The sequence below is a fragment of the Plenodomus lingam genome, assembly GCF_022343315.1.
Source record: "Plenodomus lingam strain CAN1 chromosome Unknown contig_8, whole genome shotgun sequence".
In the NCBI taxonomy this organism is placed as follows: Eukaryota; Fungi; Ascomycota; class Dothideomycetes; order Pleosporales; family Leptosphaeriaceae; genus Plenodomus; species Plenodomus lingam.
This window is the reverse complement of record NW_027093972.1, coordinates 1,451,301-1,476,627: the sequence shown is the minus strand read 5'-3', so window position 1 is coordinate 1,476,627 and position 25,327 is coordinate 1,451,301. Positions and strand designations below refer to the sequence as shown.

General features: G+C 49.9%; 10 protein-coding genes across 10 annotated transcripts; 4 read left to right on the top strand and 6 right to left on the bottom strand.

The window, feature by feature from the left end:
* Positions 1 to 1,008: 1,008 nt before the first annotated feature.
* Positions 1,009 to 4,741, bottom strand: IAQ61_010562 (uncharacterized protein; the record flags this gene model as incomplete). Its single annotated transcript, XM_066098832.1, has 4 exons — positions 1,009 to 1,149; positions 1,182 to 1,241; positions 1,272 to 1,485; positions 1,545 to 4,741. Coding segments are annotated over 4 exons (3,612 nt in total), but the record flags the coding sequence as incomplete, so codon positions are not given.
* A 314-nt stretch (positions 4,742 to 5,055) lies between these two features.
* On the top strand, positions 5,056 to 7,080 carry IAQ61_010561 (uncharacterized protein; the record flags this gene model as incomplete). Its single annotated transcript, XM_003841910.1, has 1 exon — positions 5,056 to 7,080. One exon carries the CDS (start codon positions 5,056 to 5,058, stop codon positions 7,078 to 7,080), a length of 2,025 nt encoding a protein of 674 aa, XP_003841958.1.
* A 277-nt stretch (positions 7,081 to 7,357) lies between these two features.
* Positions 7,358 to 8,266, bottom strand: IAQ61_010560 (uncharacterized protein; the record flags this gene model as incomplete). Its single annotated transcript, XM_003841909.1, has 1 exon — positions 7,358 to 8,266. The coding sequence occupies one exon, from the start codon at positions 8,264 to 8,266 to the stop codon at positions 7,358 to 7,360; it is 909 nt and encodes a 302-aa protein (XP_003841957.1).
* A 452-nt stretch (positions 8,267 to 8,718) lies between these two features.
* IAQ61_010559 (uncharacterized protein) lies at positions 8,719 to 9,828 on the top strand (the record flags this gene model as incomplete). Its single annotated transcript, XM_003841908.2, has 1 exon — positions 8,719 to 9,828. One exon carries the CDS (start codon positions 8,719 to 8,721, stop codon positions 9,826 to 9,828), a length of 1,110 nt encoding a protein of 369 aa, XP_003841956.2.
* Positions 9,829 to 12,508: 2,680 nt separating this feature from the next.
* IAQ61_010558 (uncharacterized protein) lies at positions 12,509 to 13,028 on the bottom strand (the record flags this gene model as incomplete). Its single annotated transcript, XM_003841907.1, has 4 exons — positions 12,509 to 12,536; positions 12,599 to 12,618; positions 12,672 to 12,809; positions 12,879 to 13,028. The coding sequence occupies 4 exons, from the start codon at positions 13,026 to 13,028 to the stop codon at positions 12,509 to 12,511; spliced, it is 336 nt and encodes a 111-aa protein (XP_003841955.1).
* A 787-nt stretch (positions 13,029 to 13,815) lies between these two features.
* IAQ61_010557 (uncharacterized protein) lies at positions 13,816 to 14,194 on the bottom strand (the record flags this gene model as incomplete). The annotated part of the gene is made up of 2 exons (XM_003841906.2): positions 13,816 to 13,941; positions 13,991 to 14,194. Coding segments are annotated over 2 exons (330 nt in total), but the record flags the coding sequence as incomplete, so codon positions are not given.
* Positions 14,195 to 14,940: 746 nt separating this feature from the next.
* Positions 14,941 to 16,251, top strand: IAQ61_010556 (uncharacterized protein; the record flags this gene model as incomplete). Its single annotated transcript, XM_003841905.1, has 1 exon — positions 14,941 to 16,251. The coding sequence occupies one exon, from the start codon at positions 14,941 to 14,943 to the stop codon at positions 16,249 to 16,251; it is 1,311 nt and encodes a 436-aa protein (XP_003841953.1).
* A 176-nt stretch (positions 16,252 to 16,427) lies between these two features.
* On the bottom strand, positions 16,428 to 20,500 carry IAQ61_010555 (uncharacterized protein; the record flags this gene model as incomplete). The annotated part of the gene is made up of 8 exons (XM_003841904.2): positions 16,428 to 16,934; positions 16,997 to 17,183; positions 17,237 to 17,343; positions 17,392 to 18,048; positions 18,101 to 18,420; positions 18,871 to 19,057; positions 19,197 to 19,276; positions 19,324 to 20,500. Coding segments are annotated over 8 exons (3,132 nt in total), but the record flags the coding sequence as incomplete, so codon positions are not given.
* Positions 20,501 to 21,475: 975 nt separating this feature from the next.
* IAQ61_010554 (uncharacterized protein) lies at positions 21,476 to 24,162 on the top strand. The gene is made up of 2 exons (XM_066098831.1): positions 21,476 to 22,785; positions 22,831 to 24,162. The coding sequence occupies exons 1-2, from the start codon at positions 22,539 to 22,541 to the stop codon at positions 23,628 to 23,630; spliced, it is 1,047 nt and encodes a 348-aa protein (XP_065951376.1). The 5' UTR covers positions 21,476 to 22,538; the 3' UTR covers positions 23,631 to 24,162.
* A 257-nt stretch (positions 24,163 to 24,419) lies between these two features.
* Positions 24,420 to 24,896, bottom strand: IAQ61_010553 (uncharacterized protein; the record flags this gene model as incomplete). Its single annotated transcript, XM_066098830.1, has 1 exon — positions 24,420 to 24,896. One exon carries the CDS (start codon positions 24,894 to 24,896, stop codon positions 24,420 to 24,422), a length of 477 nt encoding a protein of 158 aa, XP_065951375.1.
* Positions 24,897 to 25,327: the final 431 nt, after the last annotated feature.

Genomic DNA, 25,327 nt, shown 5'->3' with positions numbered 1-25,327 from the left:
ATCAAAGGTTCACCGCTGGTACTTATACTGCTCGATCCACGGTACCCTGAACCTTCCATCATATACCATGCACGCGCGTTCATTCACTGTACAATATCACCGCACCCTTCCGCAACATCGATCGGAACACATGTCGGGAATCATCTGGAATCGCTCAAACAAGCGAACAGCCCGCTCTCCATCGTCATACACCGTACCTCACTATTGAACATTTCACGATCGGCCCGAATCACCTCCCGAGGGATCTGCGGAGAAAAGGCGGAGAGGGACTAGCACGACAGCAGCTTTGGACCAGCCACCGGGACAGTCCAGTTGTTGAAGCCCGCCAAGGCATCGTGGAAGAGGTTTTTGAACCTCAAGAGCCTCATGGTGGGTCCGGAGAGAACAGCAATACAGTGAGGCTAATCGGCTTGTGGTAAAATACCCGCCCTTCGCCCAGCCTCCTATTACCATCTTGATCCCTATGCAACGGCGTGACATGACAGGATTCACAAACCATCCATCATCCGCCAGTCTTGGTCTTTCTGTACGCTAGTGTTGCCGTTGCCGTTGGCGTGGAAGTCTTTCCGCCCGGGTGGCGGGTGAAAGTTCATTCGCACTTTGACTGCATTCTGTAGGTATCGTGGATGAGCGCCGCTTAATACCCTGCCTGTCTTACTGAGGGAAGAAATGGCCGACGTCTAACCACCACAGTATGGCGTCTGTTTGACTAAGCAATCACTCCATTAACATTGCAACATCACAGACTTTTGCAACATCACAGACTTTGTGAGCATCATTGAGCACAGCCGATAATGCGCAAGCTGACGAAATTATGGCCCCTTTTCACGTCGGCACACACTTCGTCTGCATGTCCCCAAACCCCCCGGTACATTAATCGTAAATCGATCAAGCTGAATCGGCAACTTATGGGATTGCTTGGCGAATTCGAAGACTTCGACACTGAGACTAGGTACGGCGGCGACGTCTGTAAATCAGCACTCATGAAACTTGGTCTTTCGTTGCGTTCTATAATGTGTGTGCTTCGGAAGCCATGTTCAGGACGTGACCAAACAGCACGGCATAGTTTCCAGCTGTGCTCAAGGCTTCGGTAGAATAATGAAGACGCTTGCAATTTGGCAGCGTACCGATCCGCAATCTCTCCCATGCCTAAAAATGACCGTCATATATCAACCGTACACCAAGAAGCCGCCCCATGCCATCATATCATCATCCTCGCCATGCCAATATCCACACATTGTCTATCGCGCAATTCTCAACGTGCCGCCCACCCCCCTGCCCTTGCCTGCTCGTCTCATAGACTCAAGCTTCGTCTTCAACTGCTCATGAATCTTGCGATTCTGCGCCCAGCCCTCTGCCAGTTTCTGCATCCTGATGGCTGCCACAACAGCCAATGCGGCGGATTTAAGTGTAGGACGACGCTCGTGCACAGTAATGTCGGGTGTGATACCCATTTGCGAGATGAGGTTGAGATCTTCCTGGTTGCTGGAAATGTGTTAGTATTTTGAACTCGGCGCAAGGAGGGGGAGGGAGGCTAGGCGTACCATTCGCTGTAAACTTGGATCTGCATCAGGAAGAACCGCTTCTGGTATCCAAGGGCTTCGCGGAAGGCCTCGGCACGCGAACATCGTGCGCGGAGGAATTGAATCTGCTTTGCGAGACCGTTTATCTCCTTGACGTGTCGCTTCGTCAATGCACCAGCTTGCTCATCCAAGTCAATGGCGTCCTGATCAGCCTTGTGCTGAATAGCCTTCGCGGAGGCCTGCGTGAGTCGAAGTTGTGATTCCTTTTCCCGAAGGCGAGACTGCAGATCACGGAGCTCGTTCTCCAAAGTGAGCTTCTGCTCGCGGGCTGTCGCCTTGGCCTCGGAGAGAAGCTTACGCTGTTGGGAGTCTTTCTCGCGGAGTTTCGATTCAAGGCCACGAATCTTCTCCTCTAAGGCTGCCTTTTGTTCGCGTTGGGCCGCGCGAGACTCGGACTGAAGCGCGCCGGCCTGGTTTTCCTTCTCACGAATCATGGATTCCAGCAATATGATTTTCTCCTCGAGTGAGGCCTTTTCTTCAGCGACCTCGTCTGCGTCTTCCTGTAGGACCTCAATCTCTGCTTCGTAATCTTCTTTTTCGCGGCGGGCTTCGTCACGCAGCTCTTCGAGGGCTTCTAGACGCTCTTCTGCCAACCGTTGGAGTTCTTCGACTTGGCCTCGTTGCGCATTGAGTTCCTCACGCAGATTTTCCAAATCATCGTCACGTTTGCGGACCAAACTGTGCATCACATCAATTTGTGTGTCTGGTTCATCGGCGTGATCTCGAAGGGCTTCAAGCTCAGCATCCCGGTCAGAAATTGTTTGTCGCGCAGTCTCCAGCTCACGGGTCCGATTACCAAGGTCATTCTTGAGCTGCTTAAGCTCTTGAAGAGTCGCCTCTTGACTTTCGATCTTCTTCTGCAGGCTTTGTACATCGCGCTCGCGGCTTTGTAGCGACGACTGCAAGTTGGACAGATCTCTTGACAGCGCGTCTCGTTCACGCGTGACTTTCTGTAGAGCCTCAATCTGCGTGTCTTTCCCAGACACCGCTGACCGCAAGTTGCGCATCTCAATTTCGATCTCGTTGCGTTCTTGCCGTAGGGTGGCAACAAGGGTATCGCGGTCATTGTTGCCTCTACGCAGTACTTCGACCTGCTCGTCTTTGTTCGCAATCTTGGAGACAAGATTATCGCGGTCGCGACGGAGGTCGGCAAGCTCGCGGGTAAGCGCGTCGCGTTCGCGCATAGCTTTATTCAGCGCGAGTACCTGGGCGTCTTTGCTTGTGAGTGTAGAACGTAGACCGGTAATCTCCTGGGTCGCATCGTCACGCTCTCGCCGCAGCCTGTCCAGGTCTTCGAGCTCGCGGTCTTTCTGGCTGAGATCTCTCCGAAGTTGCTGGAGCTGTTGCTCGTAATTGGACGCGTCACGTTGCAGGCGTGTGATCTGCTGCATGGCGTCCTGGAATTGTCTGCGGTAGTCCTCGAGCTCGTCCGCCCTGGTTTCTGCCGCGTCGACTCTGGCTTGCAGTAATTCCAACTCTACGCCTTTCTCACGGGTGATGTCGAGTACTTTTTGTCGAGCATCATTGGCAGATTGTTGAGCGAGCTGAACCTGGTTATCGCCCTGTGACTCTGCCAGCTCCACACGTTCGCGTACCGCTTCCAATTCGGCCTGCTTTTCATGTTGCACAGATTGTAGACGTCGTTGTAGCTCCTTGATGTCGGCATCCTTCTCACGCTCCAGGGAGCGCAAGCGTTCCTCTACTCTACCAAGTTCTTGTCGCTTCTCATCATTGGCAGCATCGAGCTCCCGCTCTGCCTCTTCAAGCTTCAGCTCCAGCTCTCGGATCTCTTGGTCCTTTTCGTTGTCGGCTGCCTCGATTCGATCTTGTAATTTATTGATCTTGGCTTCCTTGGAGCGTTGGAGCGAGCGTAGCTGATCTTCCAGGTCCTTGATCTTATCGTTCTGCTCTGCCAGCAAGCGCTCCTTGTCTGCCAAGTCATTTCGCTGAGCTTGTCGAAGTGATTGCAATTGTGCGTCGAGTTCAGCGATGCGCTCAGCCTGATCAGCTATCTCACGTTCCTTTTCTTCAAGGCCAGCCGATCGAGATGACTGTGCTTCCAACTCCTTCTCGAGCTCTTCAATACGGTCGTCATGTTCGTCCAGCAACCGATCGCGTTTCGAGACTTCTGCTTGCGCTTCTTCCAGCTCCGCACTAACCTTTTCCAACTCAGCCTCAGCATTCCTGGCTTCCTCGACTTTATCTTCCAGCTTGTCAATCTCAGCCGCACGTTCATCTGCTAGTTTGCGGAGCTCGTCCATTTCCTCGCGCAATCCCTCGTCTACGTGCCGCCGCTTGACCTTCTCGGCATATTCACGTAGTTGCTGCTTGTATGAATCCAGTTCCTTTTCGGCGTTCTTGAGGTCCTTCATATACTGCTTCATATCGCGCGACATGGTGACTTTCTCTGACTTGAGATTGATGTTCTCTTCCAGCGCCTTGATGTTGAACTCGGGGCCCATCTTCTTAAGGTTCTCCTCGAGAAAGTGGATCTTCAGCTTGAGGCCAAAATTCTCTTTGTCGATTTGCTCGAGGCGAGCTTCTTGTTCGCGCAACGTAAGCACATTGCCGTTTCCATTGTCGAGTTCACCTGCTGCCCGTCGCGGCAAGGCCATGGGTGTGCTCATGTCACTTGAGCTATTGTCTGGCACCGGCGTGCGGCCATCCACTGAATCGGCAAAAGAGCTTGATTGGATGTCGAACGTGCTTGCCTCGGGCAGTGGTGTGTTGCTAATCTGAAATCCAGGCTTCATCGCAGCGGGCGTGGTGAGGTTGCCGTTCATCAATCCATTGACCTGGCGTGTCCGATTTGCAGTCGCGCTCTTCAGCATGGGCGTGAATTCGTTCTTCGCGCTGAGGTTGCGGCGTGCGAGATTATTCCGTGGTGTACGTGCGCCACCCATTTTCTGAAATAGCTGGTCGCGTTCGGCTGGGGCTTGAAAGGACTCTTCTCGGCTGAAGGAGAGGTCGCCCACTGTGAGGCGCGTCACGTCGCCTGCATCAGTGCGAGGTGTTGCGAGAATGTGGGCCATGGTGGATAGGCTGCTTCTGAATATCGCATAAGTGAGGGGGCTTGTAGGATGGTGTTGGGGACGCGCAGCCCAGTCGAGGAGGGGGATGCGCTTTTCCGTATGGCTGATTTGGTTGATGGCAGCAGTACTTTGGTGCTTTGAATGGTGTTGATGATCCAATGTTTGTTGTTGTTAGAGCTCGGACCATCCGGCTTGGGGGGGGTGGGGAAGCGCAGAAAGGGAAAGCGCGTCCAACCGCGACAGGGAAAGAACGGGCCCATTGACTTGACCGAAAACCTCATTTGGAGCGAGCGTCAACGTCCATCACGTGCTTGTTTCTTGCTCGTATGCACTCTTCGCTCATCGACAAAAACACGCACGCACGAACGCATCGGCTGCGCTCAGATTAATACGAATACTGTCATCTCGGTATACGGTCCGCGCCGACCTATTATTCGCCCATGGAAGGCCCACATGACAATCTCAAGTGGTTTGGCGAAGGCTTCGACGGCTTCCCCAAGAAGCTGCCTGAAGACGTCGTGGAGTACATCATCTTCATCATCGACTCGCGCCTCTCTGACATTCAGACCCGAGAGCGTCTTCAGGCTTTCCAACGGGCCCTCAACGCACTCGAGAAGCAGTTTCTCAAAGAGTACATCTGGCAGCGTGACGCTCTTAAACTTGAGCTCGTACGAGAAGAACATCGATGGCTGTTACGGGGTCAGACAAACTACGGGGACAGTGTAGCTGATGAATGGTTAATTGTATACTTGCTACGAGAATTGAGCAAGGAGTTCAAAGACGCTTGGATTCGAATATATGATGCGGATGGCGAATTCTTGCTCATCGAGGCCGCAAATGCGCTACCGAAATGGCTAAACCCCGAAGTCGCGGAAAACAGAGTCTGGATCAACAGCCATCGACTGTTGATTATACCGATTGGAAAAGGAGAAGAACCAAAGCCATTGGACCAGGCACAAGCACTGCGCAGCATTGACGACACCCCTGCTCGACCACAGCAATACATCAAGGTAGAGAAGGAAGCTTTTCACAGGCTCAATGGCTATCCTGCCGCAATTTCAGAAAACCAACATCACGCAACTGTGCCGTTACCAAGGAAAGTTGCACATATTCTCCACATCAATCCCTCATACATTGCTGCCATAGTTGAGGCTTTCTATCTCCGCGATCCCATCTCTATTCGCCTCGTTCAGCCCAGTAAATCAAGCATCTCCTTGACTTTTCCACCAGAGGACTTTGTCGATGTCAGTGTCCGCTTCACCAAAGTCCTCTACGCCCAGCTCCTGGGTCAACATTGGGAGCCTCCCGCACCATGGGACACCGCACTCGAACAGCTTATAAACTCCGGAAGAACAGCAGAGAAATCAGAAATTGGCATCAAAATTACAGCAGGTCTACAAATGCTACTCTCACATTCGTTCTACACATCGCGCAAACAGACACGCGAAATCGCCCTACTTCTGAACGACCTAGAGACCGGTGACGACGTACTCCCAACCGACGCCGAGATAGCAGACTGGCCTAGACGTGAAGACGATGAAAGTTGGCTGAATATCGATTTTGCTGAGTTCGAAAAAGAGCTGGAAGGAAAGGGAACAGGTAATAAAGAAGCATTTGGTGACAAAGCTGCACAGGACAATCTGAAGAAAATGGTTGAGCGCTTCAACTCGTTCCTCGCAGACAATGAAGCCGGCGCTGAAGGTGCTCAAGGGGATTTCGACCCTATGGACATAGACAATGATTCAGATGCCGAGAATCGCGGGTGGGAGGACCCAGAAGACAGTAGTAGCGAAGATGATGTAATGCCAACACCACGCCCCTCTGCTCCTCTTTCCGCTACCACTCCAACCGACACCAAACCTAAACTTCGTCGAGCCCCGAAACCCCCCATTCCAGACTACCCTTCCGGTTCCGACACCGACAACTCCGACGCTTCGGCCGACGCCGAATTCACTGAGTACGAAAAGGCTCACGCAGCCTATATGACGCTCTCCGCAGCCGAGAAAGCACTTCTCACAGAGGAAGCGCGTGCCCTGGCTCTCGAGCAAGATGCTGAGCAAGAAGAGGACGAAGAAATTGAAAAACTGAGTAAGCTGATGGAGGAAGAGTTGTTTGCGCATGGGGCGTTGAATATGAATATGAACCCCAACACTGATGAGAGCTCTGGGATGGGTCGAATCAAAAGCAAGGGAAAGGGAAAGGGGAGAGCAAAGGTTGCGTTTGCTGATGAGGACGGTGTTGAAGACGTGGGTAAAGGCGACGAAAGGGGTAGTAATGATGACGATGATGACGACGATTTATTGGATGAGGACTATAATCTCGCTGATAACATGTTGAAGGCGTTCAAAGGGCAAGCGGGCATGGCTGGACCGGCGGGGAACATGATGAAACTGATGGGTGTACAGTTTCCGCAAGATGCAGATGATGAGCGACGCGGTCGCGCCAAGGGGAAAGGGAAGGAATGAGTTATGTACAAATAAAGAAATCTGTGGTTTTTCAAGCATAAGATACACAGCGTAGTACCAGAAGTACAGAAACGTTGTTTACTGGCTATCTGATTTTTATGGCCTCATAGGACGAAGGGGTGATGGAAGAATCATCAAAAGTTTGGAAAGCGACATCTCGCATGTTCCTCTTGTGTCAACGTAAATCTCCCACCAAACAAGCTAGTAGAAAGAGTCCACTCCTTCACCTCTGACATATTCAGTCTTATTCAGCTCACCTCCATCACATCCATGGACTTCACGATACCTGCTCCTCAGCATATTCAGCATACACCCTAAACCCTTTGCAAAGCACACACCATCCGATCGTATCCACCATCTCCCCTGTACCACAACATCTCCCACACGCGCCTCCGTTCCTCACCTCCCACATCCTCCTCGCCCTCGCCAACTCATTCAACTCCCGCTCTCGACATGCCCAACACTTCCACTTTGTCTCGCAGACACACTGTGCTAGTCTGGGCTTGTCGCCCCCAGGATTTTGCACCCGCCTCGCACACTCAGCACAAACTGCCACCCGGGCACCACGACCTTGAAGATTAAACGTGATCTGGCTCCAGTGATCCACCCTACATCCTTTGCATATATCTTCTTCGTCCTGGTCGATTGGATGACCGTCGCACGGGTGTACTTCGCCCCAGTGGTGGGTTGTGCTGTCCCCTTGGGTGCACCTCACACCCGCTGCTCGTTCATCCAGTACACCACTGTTTTCCGATCTCCCAAACGCACTCGAATTCTTCTCACCGCCCCACATCAATCTAGCCAACCCTTCTGCCCTAGCCTTCATTTTCTGCCCGTCTTCAATTTTCTGTCTTCCTTTCTCCTCCCACTGCTCCACTATGTCTGGGAATCTAGCGCACAGGACACCTTTTTCCACTAGACTTGGTTTGTCAGTGATGATGCCTGCGGGATTTGGGCGCCAGGATACAAGGTAGTGTGTTGTGTCGGCTGAAGGACTATTTAGGATGCTGGCGCTAGGTGGAGCCACGTGTTGGGTAGAGGAACCAGGATGATCAGGGTGATAGTCCCTGCGCCTGGTGGTTTGGTGATTTGGAGTGATTTCGCCGATGATAGCGTCAGGATAGGAAATTTGGTGAGGTGGAATGGGAACATGTGGAAGATTTGGGGTGGTGGAGTTTGATAACATTTCCGTTTACCGGAGTGTGGTATTGTATAACAAGAGCCAATGTAGTGGGTTGGACTGTGAGTGGACACCGTGGATCTGAGATGCGATGGCGTAATTCTGGACGGGCCTGAGTAGACACAAAGATGTAGGGATTTCAGTGGCTGACACTTGTCCTGCGAGATAGTATTGAATGTTGATTAATTATAGTAGTGTGAACAAATGTGGAAGAGAAGGGGTTCGAAGGGGTTGCGCAAATAAAGTCGAAGCTATCACGTGCGCGTGAAAGTGTACACCTTCACTGCGAGTTGCTGTCCATGACGCGCACCTAGTGGTCTCCCAGTAACCAAATATGCTTCACCTACTTTCTGTAAATGAGCTGAAACTGCGCATACACCGTGATGTGGATTTCACTTCACTTTCACCTTAACAGCACAGACGGACTGCGGAAGCCCACCTACTGATAAGAGCAGACCATGAAGCATAAAAACCTCTCTTGGACCAGCAGATATAAAAACAAAAGCTACAGGGAGATTAAGCTCAACCCTCACGTACCGCTTATACAATCCACACAACTGAAATCAAAAGCTCGCCATCAAACCGCATCATACACAATGGATCTACCCAAACCTGGTTCAGAACATCCACGGGGAGCCAAATCTCATGTATCTTGGACAAAAGAAGAAGAAGACCAGCTTCTGCACCTGCGTAATGGTCAAAAAATGAAGTACGCCGATATTGCTAAAATCCTCTCACGAAGCACCAATGCCGTGAAGACACACCACGTCTATATGAAACGAGGCGGCAACAAGAAGCCACCCACCTTAGCCAAGTTCAAATTGTCAGAACAGACGTACGCCACCATATACTGGACCGATGAAATCGACGCCGCCATCATAAACGGCCACCGCAACCATCAGAACAATAAATCCATTGCAGCCTCATTGCATCTTCCACGCATCCCGATCCAGGAACGTTGGGCCTACCTCAAATCAAACAACCTCGTTCCCACAGATGTACTCGCTTTAGATGGACGCCGGAACGGAAAGCCTCATGGCAAGATACCAGTGATATGGAGACGCGAAGAAGATGAGGCCATTTGGGCGCTCTGGAAGGCCATGAAGACAGACAAGGAGATTGCAGCATTATTTCCATTCAAAGGAAAGAGTGCTACTGCAATTAGGAAGCGTAGAATTGCGCTGGTGCAGGCGACTCAGCCGTATGGCAATGGGCCGGAGGATTTGGCGCGGAAGGAGGGTACGTATGAAGCGAGAGATTGGGCGGCAGGCAAAGAGAACCTGGAGAGGTTGAGGAAGTGGGTTGCGAGCGATGTGGGAGGTGAGATAGGGGTTTGTGGTGTCAAGGGCAAGACTGGGAAAGTTAATGGTAAGATGTGTGCAGTGTTGGGTGAAAAGCTGGATGGTGCGAATGAGGTCGTAGTGAAGGAAGAAGAGAAGGATGAGAATACGAATGTTGCGACAGTCTTAGGATATCATTGCAGCACTGGAGAACAACAGTTCATGGTCGATAAGGATGGGATTACGGAGGAAGAATGGGTGATGGCCATGGGGGGGGCCTTCTGTTGATGTGGCGATTTAGCTGGCGGAACTGGCGGTCGACATAGTGATCCGAGCAGGAGCGAATATTCTTCATACCAATACATGAGAAAATAGTAAGACTTCGCAGAACCGATTAATCCCTTGGTACCGTGTAAAGTACCCACAGGTTGACTGACTCTGTCTACAGCCGGAGGCTGGAGAGAAGAACTACTAGAACTTATATTATAGTAGAGGACCTTTGCTGCATTTAGCAATCAGATTATGCATGTCAATTTTTGCTAGACCAACGCAATCAAAGCACATTCTAAATTTCACAGAACTTGAAGAAGTGTTCGATACCCTAGCGTTTCGTCTTATTAGAGCTTCAACATCCGTCTACTATCATCCTAACAGCGATCCTAGGACCTAAAGTTTCAAACATCTTCTAGCCCAAAAACGCAGCAAATTAACGATTTTTTGTTTCGAGCTAGCATATTAACGCGGAATAATATATTGCCTGTCTTCACATATCCATATGTTCGTTCGCCTCTCATGCACTACAAGACTCCAGTTTAATCGATCCTAGCAGTACGCCATTGCGTTGTAATAGAAAGACTTACTACCTTCATCGTAGGGAGACGGGACGTTAGGCCAGGACTCATAGCCGTGACCTATAGTATGCTGATCAATTTTGCCATCCGTCATATTTTCTTAAGTGATCAGTCATAAGACGCTGAGTTTGAATATTGAGTTGCATGAGCCCATCGTGATCTTCAGCATTACACGATTTGATTATGATGACCATAGAAAGACAGCGGATCAATAGTGCATTGTAGTCGATAGACGGCCACAACGGGTATATTGTTCTCAAAGCTGGTTGGTATTTTTTGATCATTCTACAATTACTTCGATCTGTACACCGACCAAAGTATGATGGCAACAATCTTCTATATCATTTTGAAATTGGAACCTGGCAGTAGGTTCACTTACATCTCTATTTGTTCACTTACCAACGTACCCTGTGATAATTCAGGCTATAGGTGATTTTATTGCAAACGCCTCAAACTCCAGATTAAAACATAGAAACTGTGAGTATAGACAGATATCCTCTGGATTCGTATGACAAGTCTGCTAAGTCTCCTATATGGCGAAGGCTATCCCTTGCACTATCTGCGCCATATGGGGTGGGTGTGAAATATCATCTTTTTACAAGATGATTTTGAGCTTTACTGTTCAGTCCCTTAATACACAGCTCTAACAGGACGCTATTGTTATATCTACAGTAGGGATGTTGGGCTGCATGACTTTTAATTACCGTATTACACCGAGTTTGACCGCGCTAATGCTGTAAACCTGGAAATTCATCTATTTGACCCTAGAAATAGCAATTGCTTGGCTGTAATACCGGTACCGGTACGGGACCTTCCGTAGCAGGCTGCAACACGACATGCAGAATTTACGACATAGCCACTGACAAGTACGTACGCAGTGAACATCACAATATTCTTGCAACACTAATGGCTGTATTCTTCCTCGTCACACCACGTGCGGGAACCCCCAGGGGCCACCCGACTTGCTTGACTGGCACTTCACCTGGAGTCGTACAGTATGGTAATTTCTCTCTACAAAATGAATGGACACGACGTTGTAATCCTACCGTGGTATATCTCCAACATTGTCACTCTGGTTCGTCGGCACATTACCTTAGCGCAAGGGGTACTCTCTTCCCGATCCCGATAGAATGAGTTATCAGTAGTTTCATGTTGTGTAAGAGGTAAGCCATTCAGGTAGTAAGTGAATAAGGTACAAGAGGCGTGGAGATATAATAACAGGACGTAGGACAGACGAGGCATTTTAAGGAGAGAACGCGTTTATCATTCCCATGATCTCGCGTGGTCCCGTGGAGCGTCCCAACTCCCCTAATAATCCGCGCCAGGTTGTTAGGGCAAATGATGCAGTTCTGTGGTAGAGGAAACAGGGATAATGCGGAAGAACCAGACTCGGGCGCATGAAGGGACATAGAGAAGAGCCATATATGAAGGTACTGAAAGGCCTTCAGAAGGACATTCAACACACTTCTTCATCTCCTGCAGCTAGTACAACCTGTGTTGGTTATGACGAACGCTCCACTACAGTACATTGGACGCAATGCTCATTCCACCTACTATGGATGCTATCGTACATAAGTAGATACACGTATTAAGCCGTATATTGCGAGTCATTGAGAGTCATTACTGTGAAGCAATTGTGCGAGCAATGTCATGCCTCTTAGATTCTGAATCTAGTGCTTATCTGCAGGTCAGGTACAGTACAAGGTACTGCATACTGTTGTCCTCTAAGCAACCACTGCGGTGGGTACCGGTAACCTCTGTGGAGATCGTTCTCCTTACAAGCGAACATATCAAGTCTCCCCCTCGTAAAATAGACAGCAGAGTGATACGACAGCAACATATAGGATTATTAAACAGGTGAATGGGTTGAAGTAACTGTATGTATAAACTTGTGAGTAGCAGTTGCGCAATACGGTATTATGGCCGACGGGGCCGCCTGTTTCCGCCGTGCAACAGCGGATTCACACATTATCACATGAAGAATTGCACGTATTTGATGTATTGAAAGGGCTTCCAATTAAATTGCAATTAAATCACTGTAGATACTGTTACGTTATTCGAACCACACAATTCAGTCTGCCGTGCGGGTCCCGGTAGCTGACCAACAATTCTCGCCTTCAAAACACGCCGACACTACGGCCGACACTATTACATAGTTAGCAATCTTTGACTCAAGAGTTCCTCATAGTATCATGTCAATGACTTACGCAAACAACATAGAGACATGCTGTTAGTTCTGTAACTCTAATTGAGATCTAGTTGGGTTAGAGGTAAACTTACATATGCTGCGTTTTTGTTGTAACCTGGCTCAGGAGAACATGATTGACCCCCATGCTTCTTTTCTGGAAAAAAGCAAGTCCGCTTGACTGGGAAAGCCTGGCTATCTGGATTTTGACCGGTACTACCCTCCTGGACACCCTGTGTTATTGTTAGCCTATTCCTCTACAGTATCTACCCTACAAGGGATTAGGTATCTCATGGTCATACGCAAAAGAAGTGAAAATAAGGGTTGCATGCAGAGTTGACGAAGCGGTCGTCACTCGGCGCAGGTTCGCCACGGCCCGTGGTAAACCAGGTGCCTTCGCCTGGAAATTGGGCTAATGCCACAGGCACAAGAGCAAGAAGAATGAGCTTCATGTTGGTTACAGAGTAAAGTAGTAGATGTGAGAAGATGCAGCAGCAGTAGGCATGCCCTTTATAGAGAGACGCTACTCTCCGAGGCCTTAATTAACCTCTCCGATGTCCACTTAGCCAAGGCCCGCAGAATACTTGTGCATTACCATACTGGTTATGAGCGTCGCTCTCGGAGTACGACTCGTACTCCGTTTTATTATTAGTTCGGCTTTCCTACCGTATTGGTTCGCTAGGAATAGTGGTGTAAGGAAAGATTGTACCTGGCCCCTGGAGTTCCTGTATAGTAGCTTCACCCTAGCTCGGCCTTCCTTAGCTGGCCTGAGTAGCAAGGGAATTTTAATCTCGCTGTTGTGAAACAATTATAACTATGCATTAGTCTAGACATGCTAAGCCTTGCCCTGGCTCGATTCAGCCATTATGAGCTTCTATGCTTACTACAATAGACCCAAGCAACTCCTCTCAGGTAACTCCATCTCATTTTCAGCAATTTTTACCGTACATGCTGGAAGATCAGAGGCCAATTTGCAGCTAAATACTATCTCCAAACACCCGCCTAAATATATGTCTCAAAACAAATGATCACCAGAATACTCATCACTTTGGTTATTGTCTCTACTTCACGTTCTGCCAGTCAATATCATCTCATCTCTAGGGGGGACACTAATAAATAGTAAGCAGATTGCTAACATTTTTTTCTGTTGCATGGCAGAGTTGACGAACGCAAAGAATCTGTCGACACGTTGTTAGTTGATCAAGCTCTGATTTGGCCCTTAGGTAAACGTGCACATACCATTCCCGAGGCTTTTTTCCATGTGCAAACTCCTTTCATAAACTTGTCTGCATTATGACAACCCCAGCGAGGAATAGGAAAGGCATCAGGGAATGCATTTTGATGGCTACTGGTCGCGTAATAACCCTATCTAACAGTCAACGCTTTCCCTATGACGGTTGTCCTATCCACATACGCAGACATAGCCCCACCCTTGGTTATTCTTGCACGCGGAGTTGAGCCGGTCATCGTCTGGCTTGGACCATCCATCATTCGTGTAGAATTCTTGGGCTACTGCCACAGGCAGAAGGGCGAGAAGGATCAGTTTCATGTCGTGTTCAAGGCAAAGTATGATGTAGTTAAGTGAATATGCAGCAGGAGATGGGCACGTGGAGGCGACCTTTTGTAGTCAACTTCTTTCATTTTCTACCATTGTGGAAACCCCCCTATAATGCTTGGACGACCAAATTGTGGATTCTACACTATACTGCTTGGAAGACCCATACATCCCAAAACGGGCCGAAAACGTCGATTTCCAACCCTAACCCAAAGAAAATGTCCGGCTGCAAACTAATTTTAGTGAGTCTATAGAACAAGAAGTTGTTCAGTTCGCTTTATGATAAGCAAAACTTAACAGTTACATACTACTAGGCACTCTGACGGGACTGATAGTAGAAAAATGGAGAATTGGTACCAAGCACTTTCAATGACGCGTACGGTAAGGAAGAGAGATGCAAGGAAGTTTGAAAGGTATAGAAGAATAAATGAAGAAAACCAAGCTCTTGCACAAGATCTGAGTAGGATCAGGATTGTTTGTCGTAAATCGGGTTCGAAGCTATCGAGACATGGCGAAAGCGAGAGTAGTGAATCTCCCGGGATGATCCAGGACAACTCGCGTGACTTCGTGCATTGAACGCGTCGTTACCGGTACCGTAACGCCGTCCTGGCTCCGGCACCGCTTTACATGGTCGCCACATCCTCACCTCCATTCTTTATAACGCCAACACTCGATCAACACAAAGAGGGATTCAGTAAACTCTGCCACCACTCTTTTAGAGATCTTCCCTTCCTACTGCTGTTGAGTGGAACGACGAGACATTCACCACAACCACATGCGCACAACCCCACCCTCACCTCACACCCACCATGCCCCTCGGCTTTGAGCGCCTGAACGAACGCACACAGCGCCCGAACGCGCACATCAACTTTATACGCACCCTACCGGGCTCTTCTTCTTCCGCAGCCGAGCAGATCCTGAACCGTGTGGCTGCAATATGCTATCCGTTCATGAAGAGCGACACCATCTTTGTTCAGGCCCTGGAGGAGTACCCCTATAATCGCGAATTCGTCGGCCGCAACTTCAACGCCGGCGAGGTCATACAATTGGTTTTGCGCGACGCAAGCGGCCGCTGGTTACCGCAACGCATGGTTGAGATGGTCATGGTGCATGAGCTTGCGCATTGTAAGCAGATGAACCATAGCAAGGCGTTTTGGAAGGTGCGAGATGAGTATGCTGGGGAGCTGAGGAGTCTCTGGGGAAGAGGATATACGGGGGAGGGACTTTGGGGCCGCGGGAGGGACCTAGACACTGGGGTTGTGCAGGCGAAGGAGGGAGAAGTCATGGATGTGCCTGACCATCTGTGTGGAGGGACGTATGGAAGACGAGGGCGGAAGAGGAAAAGAGGAGGAAAGGAAAAAGAGAAGGTTACATATGCAGATCGAAAGCAGAGGCGGATATTGAGAAAGTTTGGGACTGGAGGGTTGGCGCTGGGTGCAGATGATGCAGAGAAGGTAAAGCTCGAGGGTGGAGTGCCTAAGAAGGGGAAGCCGAGAGTAGCTGGGAGTGCAAGGGGTCGAGAGTTGAGGGCTGCAGCGGCGTTGGCGAGGTTTGATAGATTGAAGCCCAAAGAGGATGCGACAGTGAAGAAAGAAGAGTCATCATCGGGAAGCGAGACTGAGGACGAGTATGTGGACGGCGACCAGCTTGATGCAGCGGTGGATGTTGATGGATCGAGCATGTTTGACGACAAAGGTCGGGCATTGATAAAAATCTGCGAAGATGAAGATGACAAAGATGGCGACGCGAGGAGAGAGATGGACGAGATACAGGGCTTCACAGCGTCGATCAAGACAATACACAAGCCAGCCACATCAACCGCATTAGCGAACAAGCAGCCAACTCGCTCAAATCCAACACTAAGTGTCCAAACCGATTCCTGTCCTCGATCTTCTTCCAAATCCTCCTCGACCTCCACACTCGCATCACTATCCTGTCCAATATGCTCCTTTGCCAATGCCGGCACCGCGTTGACCTGCGACGCATGTACGCACGTTCTCCAACCAGACTTGATGCCTGATTACTGGCGTTGTAGGAGCATGACATGTAAAGGAAGCGCATATATAAACGCTGGTGATGCAGGGAGATGCGGTATCTGTGGAGTCCGAAGAAGGACATGATTATTTGTACGTAGCCGAACATGGAAGATTTGGAGTCTGGGTAGGAAAGTCGAGAGTTAAAACATGGAAAAGGAGAAAGAGGGGCAATGATAATTGGTATGTGAGATGTGACTTTATGCCTGATACCCACGTTGTTACACGACTGCTATTAGACTTGGCAGAAAGTTTGAAGCACATTGTTTACACGAATGAATACATAATAGAGTCATGCTACGTTATATGTATGCTTCAACCTCGGATTCCTAGCCACCCCATCACCCGCAAACTTATGCCTTGTCCCCATCTCTAGCCAGCAATCTGACATCCAGCTTCCCCACATTAAGCGTGAAGCAATCCCTACTCTCCATCTCCATGGCGCTCCCATCCTCACCCTCTGCAAAGCTCAGCTCAAACTGCCGCACCAAGTTTGCCGTCACGCTGCGCAGTTCCATCATGGCCAGTCTTTGGCCTACACAGCTATACGCACCGAAGCCAAAGGGCATGAATGCACGCTTGTCGATAATCGCATCCGGTTGCTCGTCGGTCCAGCGCTCGGGGAGGAAGGTCAGTGGGGAGCGGAAGTAGCGTGGGTCGCGCTGGATAGTGTGGATGGGCATCCAGACGATGGTTGAACCGGGGATGTAGGTGCCGTTGGGGAGGGTGATGCCTTCGGGTGGAGTTTCGCGTTGGACGCCCGAGGGTACCTTGTTGTTAAATTTTGTTAGATGAGTGGCTTGATAATTGGGCGAGGTGTCATTGAACTTACGGCAGGATGGAGACGCATGGCTTCGTTGATGACGCCGTCTAGGTAGGGGATGTTTGCTACGTCGTCGACACCGAGGAAACCTTTCTTTGAGACTGTGGAGTTGATGTCTCTGAGCAGTCTCGACTGAACCTTGGGGTTTTTGCAGAGCTCGTATGCAATCCATGATAGTGTTGCGGCGGTGGTGTCGCTATCATTTCTTCAGTAGATTTCATGGACCATCCGTGTGATGTAGATGCATACCTGCCTGCTACGACCAATAACCTCGCGTCTGAGTTGAGCTCTGGTGTGACGTTGGGATCTTCCTCGTCAAGAAGCCAAGAGAAAATGTCTCTCTCTTTAGGAACGACCTGATGAATATTAGTATCATGTTGATGAGGGTCATGGTTTGTAACTACCTTCTTGCGCTCCTTAAGAACCATTGCCGTCCATTCAATGTGCTCTAACAAAGCTTTCACCCCAAAAGGCGTCCGCGTAATTAGGTTCAGTCCCCATGTGATATGCCCAAAGATACTCAAAGGTTCCATGCTTGCATGCAGAAGCTTAATCACGTCAGCCTCCTCTCCCTTCTCCATCATACCAAAGCTGCGACTAAAACCAACATCGCCCATGACATCGAAGCTGTAGAAATTGACCCAATTGGTCAATCGTACAATAGGCTGCGACGCCTGCTCTTGTAGTCTTGTCATGAGTGCCAGTGCGTGCCGGTCGAGTCTGGGCTCATAGTCGCGCAGAGCTTTTGCGTTGAAGGCAAAGTCCCAGTCCTTGCGGCGCTGCTTGTGCTCTTCTTTGTCTCTTGTTGTATGCACTGATGCACCACCAACATGTTTTGCGGCTGCATACCAGGGCCCTTTTCTGCATCGTGTGTTCGGGCCATGAACCAATTTGATGGCATCAGCGGTATATACCGTCACCTCCCGTGGCCCAGTTCGGATAACATCAGTCTTGTACTGCTCGTGAAGCTTTTCGGCCCATTTGTAGTATTGGTAATGCGGAAGCACTCCACAAAAAATGCCATAAAGCTTCGAAAAACGTGCGAGGAATGGGCCTGGAATCTGGGTGTAGTCAGTACGATGTGTGACCATAGCAAAGCAACAGCATACGCACATGTCGCAACCGATGGAAGAATATTCGGTATATCAAGATAGCCGTGATCAACACACCCATGTACACAGCAGCTGTGACTCCTGTGATCTGAAGGGCAGCACCTATGGTGCTTATGTGTGGGTTGTACATGTACTCTGCCGCTGCCAGGCCACCCAACGCGAGCATCCAAATACCGAGTACGAAATGGAACTCGTTGTCCCATTCTCCCTGGTAAAGGACTGAGTGGGTTGCTAGCGCAAGTCCTGCTACAATTGTTTTGTGTGTCGCGAGCGCGAGGATTTCGGTGGTGCCTACCATGTCGTTGAAAAGTAAAGATGTAACTAAGCAATCGATCAGTTTGTGTAGGTACCGGTATCAGCAGAAGCGGTTGATGGGTGACAAGAACCGTCACCGAGGTGAATTGCAGCCCGTTTCTCTCAATAACTGAGTCCAGATCTTAACGCTCACCGTGTGGGGATGTATATATCATGAGGTAGCAGCATATAAAGCCTCCAAATGGCATCAACTTGTTCGTGCTCATGTGAGATCAGAAGGTTGGTTGGTACCGTACTGGTACCTACAGCTTACCGGTACGCGCTAAAATATTTCTAGTACTGCTCAAGGGCTCGAATCACGTTTGACCAGAAAGGTAAGTGTCGCTATACAAATGCTGCGTGTGGGTCCTGGACAGACGGAAAATTTACCAATAGACACTGACCATATCCAATAGACCTGGAGCTTTCGTGAAGCTCAAAATAAACACGTAAACTTTACCGATATGCTCGACTCACCGCCGAGCCTTTGAAATTGGCCGCGATACCGCTTTTGACAACGCTGACTATACGAAACCAGCAAAGTCAAAATGTGGCTTCCTGCAACCTGGTTGACTGGCATGTGTAACCTGACCGGCCCGCGAAGATCGTCAGTCAAAATGGCTGACTCGACACCATCGAGTAATCGAGTTGGCTGGTTGCGAGACTATAGATACAACAATAGTATCGAACTTGAAGGAAAAGAAAAAACGCTGACACGACTTCTCGACGTCTTCCATGTCGGTTGACTTGTCGTACTGAATGAGGCTTGAGTTGCTTAGAGCTGAGCATATATATTTCTACACTTTGTCGCCCATGTCCAAGTGAAATTGAGACGCCCTGAGTTCACGTCCCTGAGGAGAGAGAATCACATTGATTACGTTGCCTGAAGCACTCAAATAGCTTTCATCTCATGATAACATATGTACCTACACCGTGTTCGAGAACCATTCAAGTCTTGCGCATCAAATGTTTCTCTGGCCCAGTGTTCATCAGGGCACTTGGACACAAGCCACGTTCCATTCTCATGTAGAGTGTAGTCGATCAGAGAACTGGCCTTATCGAGCGTACCAGAGAAATCCTGACGGTCAAGCAATCGAAATGTAAGAGGCGTTTCCGCTGTTCCAAGTCCGCTGTGTTGAATCCTCATATGTTTCTTGAGCATGTGCTGTCGTAACACGGAGATCGCATCAGCTATCCTGTGTGCCCACAAGCTGTTAGAACCCCAGTAGATGTCGATTGAGTCGAGGTTCTTTATCTGCAGTAAGGGCTCAATCCAGAGAGGTCGAGCAGGCCGCAAGGACTTTGCTTCTCGTTCCTCCCACAACAGCCACTCCTCCGCAGTCTGTGGGGTATTTATCTGCCGCCAAGGGCTCAAATTGCTGTTAATTCTCAGGGTGATATGGCGCAGAGACATGCGTGAGCTGGAGAGTAATGTACAGAGGTCGGTGTAGTGGTTATATGCGTACTGTAGTACCGAGGAGTCTGTCGCTCTGAGCATCACTGGATAGTGAGCCGTACCGGTGCCGCACATGTTACTGTCCTCTGACAAGCCGAGCTCTAACCGGTTTATTTTAAGGAGCGTGGCTGGAGCTCTATCAGAAAGAAAAGCGAAAGCAGCTGCGAGGGCAAAATCCGCATTGAAGCTAAACGTGGCCCGCCCATACATCAGCTCAGAAGCTTCAGCATGAATTTGTTTATTCGTCCGCAGCAGGCTGACATTGGGACGGCCCAATGAGTGACATCTACGGTTAAGGTTATATGTCATGGACACATATTTTGGGATGTTGTATATATCTTGTGTCCCAAATGCGACATTGAGATCGAAGGTGGGTACCGACCAGATTCGCCGATGGGTTCGCGTGTGAAGACAGTGGAACTTTTCCTCGAGGCGCTTGTAGAACCCCAGATTCTGAATGTGAGCAGACTGCGATGTATTGATGATGGCACTCTCGAGAGCTATGGTATGCTTATTGCCCAGGAGTGCGTATTCGTATATGAGGTCACGGATCTCGCGTGGAAGCTGGATTAGCTGAGACGAGGATGAAAGATGCGAAGAAGGAATTGGCGCCATCTTGCATATGATAACAACTCGAGCTGGATCTGTCGTCTACGGAATCATGAGCACCAAGGTATGTTTGTGATGTTCAACGCACCAGTCGCTCAAAGCGGTACCTACCGGTAGAGGTGAAGATGCTTCACGGAAAGCGGGGTTCCTTCTCTCCGGTTGGTCGATCTCGGTGTCCAAAGCAGAGAGACATCTATCGCCAGCGAGACCAACTCAGATACAAGCCTAGAGTAGACACCTCGTTGAACGAAATGGCAACATCATACGGCTCTGCAGCCGACTTCTGATGTACCGAGATTTACTTGTAGGTAGTCCGCTCCTGTCATCAATCGTGTCGCTGCTAAGGCTTCTGCCCGTGTTGAGAAAATCGCGCCGAGCTTACCTACTCAAAGATACTCGGTTTACTCTTAGAGTTACGAAATTTTGGCATACCGTACCTCTCGTGTCTAGCTCAAGCATGAATCTGGCATGTCTATCAAAGACATCTGGGCAGCGCTCGCTCCATTCAAGAGAACATGCCTTGGGAGGATTGCGACACGATCAGCTCCCGCCTCAAAGAGAGGGTGCCAGATAACATACTCGCAGACTGAATTTCGACTCCCTGTACGGCTCACCGGTACTTCCACAGATTGCGATGGAAATTGCTGATTGATGCTATGTCAAGTGAGGACTGCGATCGCTCTTCGCACGAATGGCGAGCTCTGATGATGTCGACCCGATTTCCACGCAAGCGCAGAGCAATGAACCACGGTTTCTGCTAATTGATTGGCTAGCTGCCCATTGAACAATGGGAATTCGCGTGTCTGTACCAAAGAACAGGATAGGTGATTGTGGTATCACAAGTCTCGAGTCGAGAACATCGTGGCTTCAGAATTCCAGCTCTGGAACCTTGCGGTAGGGAACGCTTGGAACAATGCTAGCTTGGCAGCGAGAATGTGGCGTTGCTTTGGCTCTTCTTGCCCTGAGTTGGCGCATCGATCTTCCATCCGCCAACGCCTCAACCCCTGACACAGTTCACCGCTCTTCACTCCAGCTGTACAGTGGCCCCCCCCCCCTAACCTCCGCGATATGGCTTTCCATGGCGATGGCGACGATCATGATCCCTTTACCATCGCAAGACGTACCATGTGCATATCACTTCTAATCGGAACACCATTGCCCCTGCTCGACGAACTGTACTACAAGTCAGGACTTTCTTGTGAGCGTACGAAGCCCTGAGCGAACTCAGCATCTAGCTACTGGCGCTCAGCAAGCCACCATGTATCCACGATTCGGCGGCAGCTCCGTACCATGGATGTCCATGTATAACAACAAGCTCACCATCGCTCTCGAATGTATGAGCCAGGGCTGCGATGCTCTAACAACCCCTATTCACCTTCTTCAACCGCCTGAGTCAAGTTTTGCTCAAGAACTCATGATGAGCCGTTGTTCCGGGACCTCACGGCCACAGTCACGTATCGTACTCACTCAACTTGGGCCAGACTGCAAGTCAACCATGGATCATAGTCTCCGGATTACCAAGTTCACGCCACAATCCAAGAGGCCTTTGTGCGTAGACGACTGTGCTATAATAGCATACACTTCAGCCCCTGGACGGAGATCTCTTGGCAAAAATAAGGTTTTGATCGTTTCAAAATGGTCAGCCTCTTGAAGTGCCATTTTTGGGTCTGCTCGACGCCATCCAAATCCCGAAGAGGCACCCAGACTCGCAGGTACCCGAATTTGGCCATGTCTACACACGATCGATGCGAAGAGAAGGGCAGGCTAGCACAGTTCCCCGTAGCCTCTCGGTAAGTTGAACCAGATTTAGACATTTACCGAAGTGCTTGGGAAGCTATCACTTCCATATGCTCTGGAAGATGAGTCTACGGACAGCCTAGTTATCGGCAGGGCTTTTCATCAATGGCTGATATCCTATATAAACCGCCCTTGATACCTGTACTTGATTTGTTCGGACTGTGTTCTCAACATCAGTCATTACGAGCTCATATTCCATTCATTTCGATCTCACCCATCACCATCATTAAGATCTATTCATACACTTCCTTTCACAGCAATTGTGTCCAATCATTTACAAAAGATGCTGTCTCCAAAGACAGTGTTAGCCGCTTCCCTTGTGCTTTCTTCCGTCGCAACCGCCAATCCTCTTGACCGTCGCGAAGCGAGTCCGGGACTTATTGAGGACCTCCTCAATATTGCTCTTACCCCAATTACAAATTTGATCTCGAATGTACTTAGCGGATCGATAACTGCCATCGACAACACCATATCCAGCAAACCCCTAACGTGCTCACTATCGATTTTTGCGCCTGACAAGTGCTGCGTTTGTAAGTTGTTCGGCTTCCTACTCTTGGGCCTTGGTAACAGTTTAGGGTGGGATGTGTCTGCTGAGCTCACGAGGAGATTTAAAGAATCAAACGGCACGTGCAATGACAATGCTCGAGCTGCTATTCGCATGGGATTCCACGATGCCGGAGCATGGGACAAGAACTCACCCAGCGGTGGCGCAGACGGCTCCCTCCTCATGGACTTTGGCGAGATCAATCGACCGGAGAATAACGGCCTGCAAAGCATACGGACACTGCTCCGGGGTGTGCAGTCGCAATACAGGGTTGGATATGCCGACCTCGTACAATATGCTCACAACCACGCGAGCATCTCCTGTCCCAAGGGCCCCCGCGTCCGCACCTTTATCGGCCGTCAAGATGCTACCCGAGCGCCTCCGGATGGCCTGCTACCCGATGTTCACGACGACCCCGACAAGATCATTGCACTCTTTGAAAACAAGGGGATTGACGCGCACGATCTTGCCGCACTTCTCGGGGCTCATGCAACGGCGCGACAACGTTTCGTCGACACGCGGCCCGTAGCCGTCAACAAGCCGCTTGACACAACCATTGGCGTATGGGATGTCGAGTTCTACAACGACACTCTGAACAATGCTGCTGGGAGTTCGGCAACGCAAAAGGTGTTTGTGCTGCCATCGGACAAGGCGTTGTCCAAGCATCCAAAACTCACCGACGAGTGGAAGTCGTTTGTGGGCGATCAGCAACATTGGAACGAAGACTACGCGAAGGCGTATGTAAGGCTGAGTCTGCTCGGCGTAAAGAATTTGCAGAATCTGGTCGATTGCACAAAGACTCTGCCGCCCAGTAGGAAGACTTTTCCTTAGTTTGGACAACTGTTTGTCTCATGTGGGTGTCGACAATACGGGTACCTTCCAGGCATTCAGATGTTTGGATGCGGATTTCTTTAGGCTTCTTTGTACATATATACTGGGTCACTGGGTGGTGGGACCGCAGCTACACTTTCGCTATCGCGTGTCCACTTTTGTATTCGAAAGTGATGTACCTGCCTACCTACCTACTGGTTACATTTGCTGTTTTCAATTCAAGAAATTTTGGTTACAACACGTCGTCAAGCGAGCCCAGATGCGAGTTCTTCGAATGAATAGGGTCATCCAAATCTTCTTCCCACTTTTTCAGGTGAACCACTGGCACAAAAGTGTCATGAAGCGAAGAGCTACCTCCCTGGGTTGGTACCTAGGTACAGTACGGTACCGGTATGAGACAGCATAGTAAATGCAGGACTGATTCGATCAAATCCTCATTTCGGCCAAGCTTCTTTGACTTTTGAGGATATTTGAATGTTTCGAATCCATCAGAGAGCGATGTCATCTTGATTGAGGAGGAGGACGATGTCATGGTGCCAAAGCCTTTGTCCCTTGTCCTTCCACGTTCCCTTTCGCATTCCGCCTGGGATGAATGCAGAGCTTGCGCTTGGGCCAAGTGCGGAGAAGCCGCCCGACTGCCGACCAACAACAAGCTCTCCCACCTTTGCGCCCGCCAACAAAAACGTCACTCGAGGTGTCAGGTCAAGGCACACGACAAGCCCACAAACAGCAGCCCCTCTTTCCTTCACCCTTGCAAACCGCCGGTACGACGATTTCTGCGATATTCAATCATACCTCAAAGATACGGAGTGATTCACCATGGCGTCCCGGATGCTGCGCATGGCTGCCTCGGCCGTGGGGGCACAGGCGCCGCTTGTCGCCAAGAGGGGATTCCAGACGAGTGCCGCCTTGAGACAGGAGGTTGTTGCGGCGCCAGTCAGGAAGCCTGTGGGAGCTTTTAGGGGAGGGTGAGTGGATGGGCTCTCTTGTCTTCACTGTTTGGGGTCGTGTGGCCTGTCTGAACAGTCTGTGTTTTACTGCAGGATGGATGTCTTGAGAATGGGGAAAAGCAAAAGGCAAAAGTGATGTTTTTGCTAATCCTATCTTTGCAGCCTCTTTGGTTTCCTCCTCGGCGCGACGACTTCGGGTGCGGGCATGTACTACTACGTTGTAGACGAGTACCGTGTCTCGAATCAGCTCTTGACCGAGGATATCTATGTACGTTTCTTCCTCCTTCTCTAGCACTTTAGTCTCCTTTGTTTCCATCGTGTCAGAGATGAGACTGCGAATTGCACAGTACCTGGACAGAGCTGACAGTCATGCAGGCCCTGCAGTCAGCTGTACAACGGATAGAAGGCTACGTCCGTACACTCGAGGAGAAGGTCGATTCGAAGAAGCGATAGAGCGAAGCATTCATTACTCATACAATTCACCTCACCTCGTAAACGTACACTGGGGGGTGTCAAGGTCCAGGGAGATGGTGCGTGGATGCATGCTCTGGCAGGAAGTGTATACTATCAAAAGGATCCCTCTGCTCTGATTATTGTCAGTGACGGTGGTCCGGCTCTAGGATGGGGAATACCTATGCAGCTCTCTTTTGCACTGTACAGACCCACGACCACGTGCCCTTGTTGACGATGGGGAGATTTATCAATGCAGCAAGGGTACCTGCATGCCTCCTCAAATCCTGAAACATA

Coding starts and splice junctions, on each gene's coding strand:
- IAQ61_010554 (XM_066098831.1), top strand. CDS start 22,539: ATGCTGTCTCCAAAGACAGTGTTAGCCGCTTCCCTTGTGCTTTCTTCC. Junction 22,786..22,830: donor GCCTGACAAGTGCTGCGTTT/GTAAGTTGTTCG, acceptor GTAACAGTTTAG/GGTGGGATGTGTCTGCTGAG.